The sequence below is a fragment of the Erinaceus europaeus genome, chromosome 1, assembly GCF_950295315.1.
Source record: "Erinaceus europaeus chromosome 1, mEriEur2.1, whole genome shotgun sequence".
Lineage (NCBI taxonomy): Eukaryota > Metazoa > Chordata > Mammalia > Eulipotyphla > Erinaceidae > Erinaceus > Erinaceus europaeus.
Genome location: NC_080162.1, coordinates 52,287,025 through 52,301,882, shown reverse-complemented (window position 1 = coordinate 52,301,882; position 14,858 = coordinate 52,287,025). Strand labels below are relative to the sequence as shown.

General features: G+C 39.6%; 1 protein-coding gene across 15 annotated transcripts in view; it reads right to left on the bottom strand.

The window, feature by feature from the left end:
* Window positions 1-11,468: 11,468 nt before the first annotated feature.
* The window catches only part of RIN2 (Ras and Rab interactor 2), a 235,161-nt gene continuing 231,771 nt past the window's right edge, over window positions 11,469-14,858 (bottom strand). For all 15 annotated transcript variants that reach the window (XM_060185988.1, XM_060185955.1, XM_060185963.1 and 12 more), the window contains one exon: window positions 11,469-13,420. In XM_060185988.1, coding sequence (XP_060041971.1) covers window positions 13,097-13,420 — 324 coding nt within the window. In that variant the 3' untranslated portion in view covers window positions 11,469-13,096. The remainder of the gene's footprint in view (window positions 13,421-14,858) is intronic.

Here is a 14,858-nt window from a genome sequence, read left to right as displayed (position 1 = left end):
AGAAAAACACTTTTAAAGGAAAGTTGGCTGTTCTTTCAGAGAGTTAAAAAAAAAAAAAGGTCATAAGCTTCAAACTTCTATATCATGTGCAGACAGTGTGCTAATTATCAAAAGATGACACGATTTGTCCCCACAGAGAGAGAGAGAGAGAGAGCGGAGAGAGAGAGAAGAGAGAGAGATGCACACACTTAAACAATTCACATATGCAGACATCTGGCCAGGAAAGAACATTCTGACTCAGCTTCTGTTTGTCCTCACTTAAAAGGAAAAAAGAAAAAAAAAAACAAAAAAACCAGCATGCTAAAATGGCACAGTCATTACATTTGTCATCAATTCCTACTCAGTCTTTAACCATACCATTTAGAACTCTTCCCTATAAAAGCAAGAATATAATAGCTTAAAGGTAAATTTTTGAAGGTAAGTAATATGGGGGATGGGGTTTAAATGTAGTCAGACCTTTTTTTTTTTTTTAACTTAACACCATAAGAGATTTTCTTCTCCTTTCATCCAGAGTTTTAATGCCAGGGTACCTACCTTTGTAGCTGTATAAATACCACAAAAACCACTGACCCAAATGTACCTAGAACTGATACTTCTCAGTACAACCATAATGTGCATACGGATCGTCTGGAGAACACATGGCAAAAGGCAGATCTTGTTTCAACAGGTCTGTGAAGGGCCTAAGATTCCAACCAGCTCCCAGCAGATGTAATGTTTCAGTAGAAAAATCCTAAAGTAGCTGTTAAGTGAGATTGTTAGTATTTTCTTAGTATTGCTTCTTTGCGCGTATAAAAAGCATAAATGAGGGGGAGTTGGGCAGTAGCACAGTGGGTTAAGCACACGTGGCGCAAAGCACAAGGACTGGTGTAAGGATCCCCGTTCAAGCCCCAGGCTCCCCACCTGCAGGGGAGTTGCTTCACAAGCAGTGAAGCAGGCCTGCAGGTGTCTATCTCTCCCCCTCTCTGTCTTCCCCTCCTCTCTCCGTTTCTCTCTATCCAAGGCAACAACAAGGGCAACAAAAGGGAATAAATAAATATATATATATTTTAAAAAAGCATAAATGAGGGGGCCAGGCAGTAGCACACTGGGTTAAGCAAACATAGTGTGAAGGGCAAGAATTGGCTCAAGGATCCTGCTTCCAGCCCCTAACTCCATACCAGCAGGGGGTGGGGGTCACTTCACAAGCAGTGAAGCAGGTCTGCAGGTGTCTTTCTCTCCCCTTCTCTGTCTTCCTCTCCTCTCTCAATTTATCTCTATCTCATTTAGCAGTAGCAACAACAACAACAATAACATCAACAACAAAAATGGAAAAGATGGCTGCCAGGAGCAGTGGATTCATGGTACAGGTACCGAGCTCTAGTGATAACCCTGGAGGCAAAAAAAGAAAGAAAGAAAGAAAGAAAGAAAGAAAGAAAGAAAGAAAGAAAGAAAGAAAGAAAGAAAAACCTATGTTCCACTCTCTGAGTAAATTAACATATAAGCTAATTTTTGACTTGCTAAAGACTTTTTTGGCAACGGACTATTCTTGGTAATGCTTTCCCTCTCAGTTTAGATTAGATTTCTCTACATGGATTACTATACATCAATAGACTTCAGAGAATAAAGAAGTTGAGAAAGACAAAGATGGCCAAAGTTTCAATGACAAATGAATGAATTTTCTCTTAATTTGTTGAGCTGGAAGAAACAAGAAGCATGAACCTCAGTGACTTTTAAAAGTCACATAAAATACCTTGTCCTTTTTTGGGTAAGGCATATGCTTTCAGAGCAATCCTATTGAATCAATGTATATATATATATGTATATCAATGTGTATATATATATATATATATATATATATATATATATACACACACACATAAGTAAGTGAAATAATAGAAAAAGGAGCAAAACTGTTGAAATGGTTACTAGTGACTATTACAGTTTTACCTGAAAATTCCTTCCTTGGAAGTATTGCTGCAGATGGCAGTGGGGTCAGATACGGCTCCTTCCAGAAATTCACTCTGTCCTGGACTGGGAAGAGACAAAGCTTTCCTTTGCAATCCCTTCCTTCCTGATTTCCTCTTTTTTTTGAAATAGTTGCCACTGACTAGAAGCACTTATGATATTCCTCCTACACTGAGCAGTCCACCCCAGTGTCTCTTTTCTTAAATGCTTGATACCCATGGACAATAGTCTTTCTTCTATTTCACATGAAACCTGAGCAGATACTATCAAAAGTCGGTAAATGAAGGTAAACAGGAGTGGAACTTTTTGAAAAGGCTGAATACCTGATAGTAATCCTGATATTTAAAGTGTGAATACTATACTAGATAATGTTCTAGGTCTTCCTTTGCATGAATTAATTCATGCTGACTTTGTGGCATTGGGATGATAAAAATATTTTTGTCCTCAGCTAGTAAGACATATCTAGTAGTCTATATGTGTGTATGTTTTGTGCACATAATCTGTGGATATAGTTTTATTTTGTATACATATGGCCTTATCTTTTTAAATAGTTCCTATTTAATATGTTTGAATGGCCCAAATCATCATGGTAGCCACAAGCTACATTAGGCTTTGTGTATTTGATAAATGGGTAGTGTGAAATAAGGCATGTGATAAGTGCAAAATATGCACTAGATTTTAAAAGCTACTTAGAAACAAGATTGTGAAGTACCTCTCTACTATTTGAAACCATTGAAATACCATATTTGGTATATATGGGTATTGTAACCCCAACAGGAGTTTGGGACTATTAGCATACAAATGACCCTGAGGAGGTGCTTCAGAGAAGGGGATGTATAAAAGCACAGGACTTTGAGCAGGTCACTCTCTTTGGCTGCTTCTCCTGGTCAGATGCATCTCGACAGAGGTGCACCAGGTATTCGCCATGGCAACTTCTCCTGGGAACTGAACACATGTGACTCTGCTAGCCAGTAAACTTTTAGACCCCTCTATAGCTATGAGCAACCTTTACCAGAGCTGATAATTATTTATCTTATGGGACTAAACTTTTGATAACTATACTCAAACTTTATGGACCTAGCGTACTCTTATTTGTTTATTCCCTTTTGTTGCCCTTGTTGTTGCCTTGGACAAAGAGAAATGGAGAGAGCAGGGGAAGACAGAGAGGGGGAGAGAAAGATAGACACCTGCAGACCTGCCTCACCGCTTGTAAATTGACTCCCCTGCAGGAGGGGAGCTGGGGGCTTGAACCGGGATCCTTAGGCTGGTCCTTGTGCTGTGCGCAAGCTGGGCTTAACCCACTGCACTACAGCCCAACTCCCAGACCTAGCGTACTCTTAACCCTTGATGATGATTTCAAAATAGCCTTTTACCTGTTTCACCCTAATAAACCTTGTATTGTTTAAACCAGTTCTCAGCTCCTCACCGTGAATCCTTTCACACACACAGCAGCCCTCAACCAACAACAATAAACAACAACATAACAAATAACAACAATAAACGGTGCCTCAACATGTTACAATTTTTTTTGTCCCATCCCTACTTTAGTTGTTTGACTTTAATTTTACCCTACCCACTTTTTGCTTATGTGATTTAACTATATTTCCCACATGTTGAGTTACTATGTATGGTCCACTTTGATTTCCCTGCTGAGGGTCCCAAACGTGTTTCCAAGTTTTAACCCATGTGGCTCTGACTTTAATCTGCTCCAACATGTTTCTATGGTTACCCACTCCTTTTTTTGTTGTTAGTTTTTCTGCTGAAGACAGTTTTTCCTTGACTTTTATTTACCACATGTGTTAAATTTTATGTTTTTGCCCCCACGCCCTTTACCACTTTACTTTAAGCTGATTAGGCACCCAGCAAACATATGCTAATTCTTCATAAGTGACCGACAATTAATTTTCAGCTCTCTTTTACTCTCACCCTTTCTAAACTGCCACAATGGATATATTGCATTCTAAAGAAGACACTTTTCACCTTAGACAGTTGAAAGAAACTTTAAAGATATGTACACTTTAGTGTTCCAGCCGAGAATTAAGAAAGTTGTTAAATGTAATAGAGGTGATCTCTGGACCTCTTCCCAAGAATACAGCTATATCAGTTGAGATACGGACACAAATTGGAGATTATTTATTAAAAAATATTAGTATAGTCACAGCAAAACAACTTCGGACTTATAAGCTCTGCCTTTCTGCTCTAAATCAACTACAGGCTTCTTTGCAGGAATATTCCCTAAATCCTTCTCCTCAAACTTCCAATTCTCTTTCCTCCTCCTCTTCTCAGCTACAAACTGTTTCTGTCATGCCTGAAACTCAAATGTTCTCCCATTTTTCTGCTGGACCTGTAACTACCTTACAGACTTGCCCATGCCTGGCTATCCATGGCTTTAACAAAGAAAGGGGGGAAATGGCATGGTGCCATTTACAGTTTATGGAAATCCTTTCTCCTCTCCTTGCTCCTCCCCTTCCTCTAATGTTATATCTGATTCCTTACAACTACCACTTCTTCCTACTGTGCCAGGTGACTCATTCAACCCCTTCCTAACTCATCCTCCTTTGCCTTCACCCACAATAGACCCAGATTTTCCCACTACCAGTGATAAAAACAGAAAAATTCCTATTGAACGAAGCCTTAAATTTGATGCTTTTTCCCATGCTCCCTACAGGAGAAGGAACTGAGATGGAATATAAAGCTTGGCCAGATCAGGTTCCCAGAGATTTCTCACCTAGTCAGTTAGTGGGTGAGAGTGCTGTTCCTTCTCCCAGTGAACATATGAACATTAGAAAAAATGACAGGCACCTTACTGTGCAATCAGCAGTCAGAATAAGTGACAAGTTACCTAGCACTCACGTAGAGGCTTTCAGCTCTGTTATTCAGGAAGCCACAGAACCCTACAGAGAATTTGTGTACAGGTTACAAGAAGCTATCAGTAGACAAGTAGACGATAAAGCAGCTAGAATTTTAATGAAGCAGCTAGCCTATGTTAATGCAAACAAAGATTGTAAAAAAATTCTTGGGCCACTTAAGGATCTAGATTTAAGTATTTCTCAGATGATAAAAACATGTGCTGAGGTACAGACTCAAACCCATAAAGTACATGTTATGGCTGCATTTAATCAGGCCTATGTGGCGGGCTCAGTACAGCCCATGGAAAACAAGGTTTGTTTTAAATGTAATAATGAGGGTCATTTACAAGATGAATCTCAAACGGTTTGATTATAAGATGTCTGGAGATGGCAGATATTTAAAACCTCCCTTAACCAAATGCCCACTTTGTAAAAGAGACTTTCACTGGGCAATCCACTGTCCATCCAGAACTTATGCAGGAGATAATTCTCTGCCAGATAACAATAAGCAGGGCCCTGGCTCTCTAGCCAGCATGTCAATGAGGACTATTGGATGGCTCTAGGATAGCCACTTACCACAGACATGAATCTTAATAGATTGCTTAACTGTGTAAGTTATGTCTTTAACCTTCTAGTCTCTCTGTAGGAAAGTGATTTATTTGAATATGAGGTATGTATGTATGCATTGACTCAAGTTTACCCTAAAGCCATTGCTGATTGTGGTATGCTATTATACAAACCTGTGTATTTTAACCAAAAGTGAAAGAATAGAAACTGTATCCACCAGTGTTTGGTGTCCTCTCCCCATAGCTTTTACAGATGTTTTGTTACTGTGCTCTAGTTAACCTCTTTAGTGTTCGAGCATATTCTAGAATTATTGGTACTGACCATGCAGGACATATACTGACCATCTATTAATTCCCAGTCCTTCTTTTACCTAAGTGCTAAGCTCTAGTTAAATGATTGGATATTTCTCTGGTATAACATGAGCCATTGTTTTTTTATGCCTAGACTGGTGTGACTCCTCCTTTTATGGGTGTTTTTCTCAGTATACTTTTTTTAATGTTGATTCTGAAAAATGGATATTTCACACATCCCTCAGTTTTCTAAGTTGAAATTTATTCCTATCTCTGTGGACACTGTTACAGACCTTATATATGACACCTGTCACACAGAAAGCAGCCCATGTTTGTGAACAGTTTCTCTGCCTTTGCTGCTGAGGTACTCCTTATTTGACTGACTATGACCCTAAATATGTTTCTAGATTAAGGCTTATTTCTTCTAAGCATGCATTTCACATGACTTACTACCCCACTAGATGAGTAATTGTGGAATGCCCTATGTACCCTTAAAGGGCTATTTCTCAGACATGAACAGAATACAAGGAACTTTATATATTTAAAATTTTGTACTGCATAATTCTAATCAGATAGCTGCTAAGTGTTACTTTTCTCCATAGAGCTATTCCTTCTTCAGCAGGTGCCTCGTGATTTGTCTAGTCTTTGTGATTGAAATAAAATTACTAACTTAAGGCATAGGGTATGTTTGTCCTAGTTTATCATTTGCAGGTCCTGGCTTGGACCCATGCTGAGCAGTTAAGCCCCTCTCATCTGTGAACTCCTCATAAGAACAGGAGCTGAAGCATGGATTTCAGCAGTCCAACACAATGCATATGCCACAATTGCCACCCAGGAGCCACTTGAACTTGGGGACACCTCTGTAAGTCTCTGCTCTGAGGTTCCCTGAGTGATGGACCATCTCTGGGTTAGACACAGATACTAGACCACAGGTCTTCAGGCTAACAGGGCCTTATCTGATACCCAGTTATGGTGCCCACACTCTGGTGGGGGGGTGAAGGCCGAGCTTGCCGGGGTAACCCTAGAATCACTGAAGATTTGCTCATTTCTCCTATGCTCATACAGACTGTACATCTTGTCCATGTCTACTGCCCCTGCGGCTACAGACAGACTATGACGCACATAGTCAACGACTGCCACCTCTCCAGATTCAAAGGAGGTCTTGAAACTTTACATCAGGCTCAACCTGACGCTGTTAACTGGCTACGGAAGAAGGGCAAACGCTAGAAGAAGAAGCAGAAGTGGGGAATTGTGACCCCAACAGGAATTTGAGACTATTAGCATACAAATGACGTCACCCTGAGGAGGTGCTTCAGAGAAGGGGATGTATAAAAGCACAGGACTTTGAGCAGGTCGCTCTCTTTGACTGCTGCTGCTTCTCCTGGTCAGATGCATCTAGACAGAGGTGCACCAGGTATTCGTCATGGCTACTTCTCCTGGGACTTGAACACGTGTGACTCTGCTAGCCAGTAAACTTTTAGATCCCTCTACAGCCATGAGCAACCTTTACCAGAGCTGATAATTATTTATCTTATGGGACTAAACTTTTGATAACTATACTCAGATTTTATGGACATAGCATACTTCTTAATCCTTGATGATGATTGCTTATTTTGCCTTTTACATGTTTCACCCTAATAAACCTTGTATTGTTTAAACCAGTTCCCAGCTCCCCGTTGTAAATCCTTTCACACATGCAGCAGCCCCCAACTAACCCCTTTTAAAGTTAAATAACAACATATGAGCCCCAGAAAATTAGATGACTGTGCATCTTCACACAGTAAAACAATATGCTTTTATAATTCTGTTACACTTATACTGACAAACTATTAGTAATTTAGTAACACATCTCCATTTATTTCACCATCTTCTTTTTTGCTTTCTTTAAAAATGTGACTTACTAGAAATTTTTAAATGATGCACTTGTCTTGTGTCATCTTCTTTTTTTACTTATAAAACAAATATTTATGAGGACCTAAACTGGGAAAGGAAACATACTTTCTCTCTGACCAATGTAGGAGTTCAAGAATATATAGTTGCAGAAAATAGACAAGTTCAAAAATGCTCACTAAGAAGTTAAATGTTTTGTGTATTGCACCAAAGTAAAAGACTCTGGGGTGGGTGGGTGGGTGGGTTCAGGTCCTGGAACATGAAGGCAAAGGACATAGTGGAGGCTGTATGATGTGGAAAACTGGGAAATGTTATACATGCACAAACTATTAAATTTACTGTCGACTGTAAAACATTAACTCCCCCAATAAAGAAATTTAAAAAAAGAAGTTAGATGCTAAACAAGGAAATTGAAATTTGCACCTTGTTTTTATGAAATGGCACTACACTAGGTTTACATATTCCATAGTCCTTTGTCAAGTAAATAAGGTTGAAAATTTACACTGGATAGGTGTTCATGGCCATAGATAAGGTCTTACCTGTGCCAGGTGTGTTTCCATGTAAAGGCATGTGCTTTGACTGAAAAAATGGTTCTCAGCTCTGATTTCACAGTAAAATAACCTTGTAAATTGTAGTAGCCATGGCTGCCTTGTGTTCTTACTGTCTGTTTAACCAGGACAGCAATAGTTGTAAAAACCTACAAGTGACTTAAGGAAACTGCCAAAGCAGAGAACCTGGTCCAGATAGGAACTGACATTGAGTTCCACAGACAAGTAGTGGGTTGCTGTGCAGCTTAAGCTGGGTCTCTGGTTGGGGCAGGAGAAACAAGCTGTGAAAATGTGGCAAGTCAGAACTTGCCTTTGGGTAAGGAGTCTTGTGCTAGCTCTGATAAAAAAATACTGAATTGGGGGAAGCTGCCCTCCAGAGGGAAATCAAGGGGAAGGAATGTGGCTTAATAATGGGGGAAATGCCATCAGCTGTACGAGCCAGCACGTGTTGGGGACCTAGGGCTGGTTACCAGGGTGGAGGTCGTCCCCATTCATCACTTGTATGACTACAGGGGCTGAGGCATGCAGACCTGAGAATGCCATCTCAGGTTTGAGCTGTGTGTCTAGACCTTGGTTCCTGCTGCCTCCTTGGCTCAGAGTCTTGCTTCTCCTCTGCATAAGAAACAGGGATTAATTAGCTAGAGTAGTTCCGATCCATCTAGTCAAAGGAAATAAGCACTTTAGTTTATTTTGGTAGTAATAAGCTAAATGTCTGTTATGGTAAGAGTCTTCAAATTCATACAACTTCCACTTTGGAATATATGGGTATATAAGAATTGAGATACGCTGCCCCTCCAATTGCCTCACTTCAGTTAGTTAGTTGGAGGGGGTAGAGAAGGGGTAGGTAGCAAGGGGCTTCCAATTGTACAGGGAGCTTCCAATTGTACTACTAGTTTCAACTGGTCACCACTTTATTAAAAAAAAAATAATTGGTTGGGGGAAGGAGTCAGGATGATAACCTACACAGCTGAGTAGAGTACACACTCTATTGTGTGTGAGGACACAGGTTTGAACTCTACCAGCTCCACTACATGGGAGCACCATGCAAAGGGGAAACTTGATGAGCAGTGGAATGGTGGTGCCATGTCTGTTTTTTTTTTTTTTTTGTTTGTTTGTTTTTTATTCTCTCTTTGCCTCTTATACTCTAGTGGGAAACTAAGAAAAGAGCCCACCAGGAAAAGTGGAATCACACTGGCATTGAGCTCCAGTGAAGCTCTAGCAGAAAAAAAAAAAAAAATATTGTCCCAGGTCCCAGAAGAGGTGGAATCCTGTATGTGCCAGGTCTCAACACACCACACCACTAACATAAACACACACACACGCACACGCACGCACACACACACACACACACACACACAATCAGTTCAGACCTTTCTGAATTTTTTTTTTTTAATTTCCCATGCTTACTGTCAAGGCAAAGTAAAGTGTTCTTGTAGGAAGAGTTTGCGAGATATTAACAAAAGAGCTCTGCTCAGCTCTGGTGAGTAGTTCCAGAAATTGAATGCAAGTCCCTTTCACTACCACTGCACCATCTCTCCAACCCAGCAACTAGATATTTTCCAAATAATAAATAGTTCTCTGGGACCAACACCAGGTGACTTCCTCTGTTTACAATCCTGCAGTGCTGTTGGAACTTTCTCTTATATCCAGCCTGATTAGTTAGTTACCTAAATGACCAATACCACTCAAATTCAACATTGTGGACCTAGACTGAAGATGAGTTTTAATTTTTTTTCCTTTTTGTTCTGTTTTTACAAGAAGATATACCGCCAGTTGACCAAGATACCTGGTCCTATGTATTTGTGCTGTTTTCCTCAGATTTGGGGGAAGCAACGAGGCTGCACTGTTAATAAGCAGGCTGCTCGTTCATTTCAAGTTTCAAAAAAAGGTGCTGCCCAGTAGAGGCGAAACCACAATTATGAATGGAAGCATTCATGCCTGGGTTTCCTGACATTTGCATTTTCTTACAGATCTAAAGTGGTAACTTGCACATGATACTGAACCATTTTAACAGTTTCTATTTCTATTCAGTATCTCCGAGGAGAGAATATTTGGCAGTGAATACACACTTAAAAAAATCCTTTCCTCTGTCTTGTATTCAACTTTTATAAACATTATTTTTAGATTTGGAAATAAATTCTTCTCTATCTCCACCCAGTATATATATATATATATTCTTTATTTTATTTTTTTACTCTCTATTCCTTCCAAACTTTGCCAAAATCTGTTTCCTGACAATTTGAGAAGTGAGAAATGTCTGCGTGGGGGGAAAACAGTGAAGACACATGTTATGTTGTAATTTTAGCAGAGAAACATTGCCCAATGACAAAACCAGGGGCTGTCTTGTGATGTTTTCTTCTGCTTGCATTAACTTATTTTGATTTCGCTCCCCTTCTTACTGAAGTTTGCTTTGGCTGCATCCCATTCAGACAGTGTGACCTGCTTTAAGTCAGCAATGTACTGGCTTTTAAGGACAAAGAGACCACAAGGATTCTTATTTTAAAATTTTATAATAACTTTTTTTTTTTTAATCAGAGAGGTGCTCAACTCTGGCTTTTGGTGATGCCAGGGGTTGAGTTTAGAACCTTCGAGCCTCAGGCATGGAAGCCTTTTGTTTAACCACTATGCTGTCTTCCTGAACCAAGAACATGAGGGTCATAATATAGAAAGTGAGGAGGACAACTATCATTCTTAATTTACTGTAAATGTTAGAAGCAGGTGATCCATTCAGCTGTCATTTTGCTAGATATCCATATTATTGATGCTAGTTAGAAAGTCTTGCCTATCTATAAGGACTTATTACCATGTATCTGTTGTCTATCAGGCATAGTTCCAAGCACGAGGACTATGACAGCAAAGAAAACTGAGTTTTTGCCCTGTCAATTTCTCCTCTTTCTTTTCCTTTTATGTATTTATTTGATAGAACAGAGAGAAACTGAAAGGGGGAGAAGGAGATAGACAGTTCGAGAGACATAGTGACACCTGCAGCACTGTTTCACTCTGTCAATTTTGAAACAGCATGGAAATTTCAACTGGGCACCTCAGAGGTTGCATAAGAAAAGGACAGGCTTGTCTTCAGGGCCCTAAATAACTCTTTCTGCTGATTGAGATTCTTTCTTTAAGTCCCACTGAGCCATGTATTGTTCTAGTTAACAATGAAAAATTTAAAAATTAAAAATTTTTTTAGGTAAAACATTTATCTCTTCCTTCTGTTCCTTATTTTTTTTTGTTGTTCCTTATCAGTTGCACAAGTTGCTGAAAAATGTAAATTTTTTTGTTTACACTCTATGGATTATCCTTCTTGGGCTTCAGATTTACATGATATTATGTGATGCATAATTTCATTCTGCTTCTAAAAGAAAATAAAAGGAGAACTGAAGAATATTTCAAAAATTATTTTCACACATGATTATTATACACTATTACAAAGTACTATGTGCAAAATTCCATTGAAAAAAATCATTTACAAAAGGATGTACAACACAGTTTGTACTCAGGGTTCTAGATGTACAAAAAGGCTAAAAAGGGTATCAAGGCACAAAACCAACCAAATTAGATGACTATGAATCTTTACACAGTATGAAAAAATGTTTTTGTAACTACCTGTGTTACATTGATACAAACCCCTCATATTTGTAACTTCCTAAACAGGTTTTGCAAAACAAATTTAATATCACTATACATTCTTATAACATGAATGGGCTTTTTGGAGTACTTATAGACTATTTTCCAAACAGCATCTTATTTAACAACATGAAAGTCACATTGTACACTACTTGGTTTGACTTTTGCCCAAAATGATTTGATGCTATTGTTTTGATTTATGTGGAAAAGAAAAAAAATGTTATCTTTTTTTCCCCCATGGGGGCGGGTTCAAAAAAAACAAATTAACATATGGGATAGAGTTTTTCTTTTTTTTTTTTTGGTCAATTCTCATTACATATTTACAGTATTTTTAGCATAGGTGGTTCCTTCTAAACCCTTTTTTTCCATGTCCTTTAAGGAGCCTGAACCAGCAGACTATACTCCTTAGTCCTTTATTAAAATCTGTGTTTCTCTCTCTGTCTATCTCCACGTTCATTGCTCTCCTGATTCTCAGTATCATTTGGTTAAAACATGAGACAGCACAATACAACTGAGTGTGAACAAGGTAACAGTACATAATATATCCAAAGGCATTTCATGGCCAGTGTCAATAATGCATTACTTTAAGAAACCCAGCAGTCTCTCTCCACAAAGTTGCCCAAACATCCAGTTACAGAGAAAAGAATTTTAAAATGCAATACTCTCAAATCCAGCAAGAGATTTCTTGTTCAAACATTAAATGTTAAGATCACATGCATAATTATAGAATACTTTAAAGTTACAAAAATATTTTAAAAACCCAATCCTGACAGTTTACCTGCAACTGCTATAAACATTTCTATGAAATATATATAAAAACACAGACTCTTTGTAAAAAAGAGAGGGAGGGAGAGAGAGAGAGAGAACGAGAGAAGAAAAGGGATAAAATAAAAGAAGGAAGGGAAAGATAGGGCCATCCACAGGACTGAGAAGTCAATGATGCACTGCATCAGACAGTCTTTTCAAATACCTATTGTGGAATTCAAGAGGTGATCTGTACCTTAATCTTTATTCAGTGTGCGTGCATGTGTGTGCGCGTGCACGCGCGCACACACACACACACACACACACACACACACACACACACGCACGAGCCAACCTAGAACCTGGCTCAGGGCAGATAGCAGACAACGTCAGGACCCTTGAACCATCAAATGCAATTCTCCATCTCTGAAGGAGAGGCCTACTGCGTTATGAATCAGGACAAACTTGCTTGGGCAATGTGGCTGAAAGATGGCCTTGGCCATGTCGACCTGTGGATGGCTTAGTCAATGAATCACAGAGTCCCCAAGGAGACTCCTTTTCAAGCACAAGTACATGGAAACCAGAAGGCACAGTTTCTAGCCCCCCTTTGGATGCACCACTGGGAAGTCCCAAGTTTCTTCTATGAAATGGGGATGTTTTCTTCTCCATTCTGGAAGACGACACCATAAGGATCATTCTTGATGCGCTTGTAGACAAAATGGAAGATGTGCGGTTGGGGCCGGCTGTGCAGCTCGGCCTTGATCTTTTGAGGGTAAGTGTCCTCTGCCAGTTGCTGCCATGTTTCATCCACAAAGAGAAAGAGGCTGTACTCTTCAGGGTCCCTCACCTTGAACTTCTCAGCACACAGCTGACACACATCTTCAGTAGTAATGTACGGCCTCACGAGGAGAGTCTTTCCTGTGCAGCCACTGTTAACCTCCTGGAATGCAACTCGGAGGTAATTCTGCAGATGGGAAGAGAGATTGGGAACAGAGTCAGAAGGGGAAATGAGATAGAGGACTTGGGGAGGGGGGGGATGGCGGAATGCCTGAGCAAGGCCTCACTCGTGAGCTTCTTCAGGGCTGTGGCTTACTGGGATGTTCAATGTCAAGACACAAGACCTCCAACTGCAAGGGAAGAAGCTGATCCGAATTTGGACATTGGGAAGGACAACTATATGGGTTGAACTGCAGTATTCTAATTCACTGTGAATGTAAGAAGCAGGAAGGACATCCAGCCCCAGTCTGATTTTCCAAGTGTTCCTCACAAGGTCTGGTTAAGAAACCTCTAGATAAGAGAATGGACCAAATCCATTTCTAGGTTGTTTCCCAGCTTGAAAAAGAAACCAAGTGGCAGAAGAGCCTGACTCAAGAGTCAGCCAGCAGAGGTATTTAAAAAAACATTGACAGTAGCATGCAGTATATATACTGTGGACTACTTACTAGTAAGTAGTCCACAGCCCTTCAATAGTAGTAAGTAACGTATGCTAGGATGGCCTATAAAAACACGCTTGATATTTGACCATTTTTCATCTCCCCAAGTGGAACTTTCATGTAGCTCAAACCAATCCAATTGTAATGGGAAATACTGTTGACTCTTATCAAAGCCTTTAGAGATGCAATTACATGAAAAATTGTGTTGCCTACATGCAAAAGAAGAACTTTGCAGACTATATACTAAATAGTGCCAGACATCTATCATCATGAATAAAACTTTTAAGCCTTTGAGAACCAGAGAGTGTACATTGGTTATGCAAAAAAAAAAAAAATCATTCCTGAGGCTCCAAAGTTTGAAATCTAATCCCAAACGCCCCCACAAACCAGAGCTGAGAAATGTTCTGGTTAAAAATAAATAAATAAATAAATAAGTAAATAACCCATGGTCTCACACACACAAAGACCACATGAGCCATCAGGGGCCTTAAACTATGCTCTTTAAGATGTTGATTTTAAAAATTAATTTTTTTCTTTTGAGGTGCCAGAGCCTCACATATTTATGAGTTCCCTGCTCTTGGGCTGGCTTTAATCTTTTTATTTCAGAGAGAGAGAGAAGGAGAGACACCACAGTAGTGCTCTATCATCTGTGAAGCTTCCCATGGCACTGTCCACTGTGTTCCCATATGGTGCTGTGGTTCAAACCCAAGTCCTCATGCATGACACTCTACCAGGTGAGTGAACTCCTGGCAGCCTCTCTGAGACTTTCTGACTCTACTTCCTGGGGTGTTTGTGTGTGGGGGGGTATCAGATGAAACAGAGAACACACACTTAAGCTAGATTCTAAGATAGAAAACATTTTCCTTTTAAAAAATATTTTAATTTAATTTTATTATTGCATAGTGTCAGAGAGAAATTGAGAAGGGAGAGGAGAGATTGACAGGGAGACAAAGGGACACCTGCAGCCTT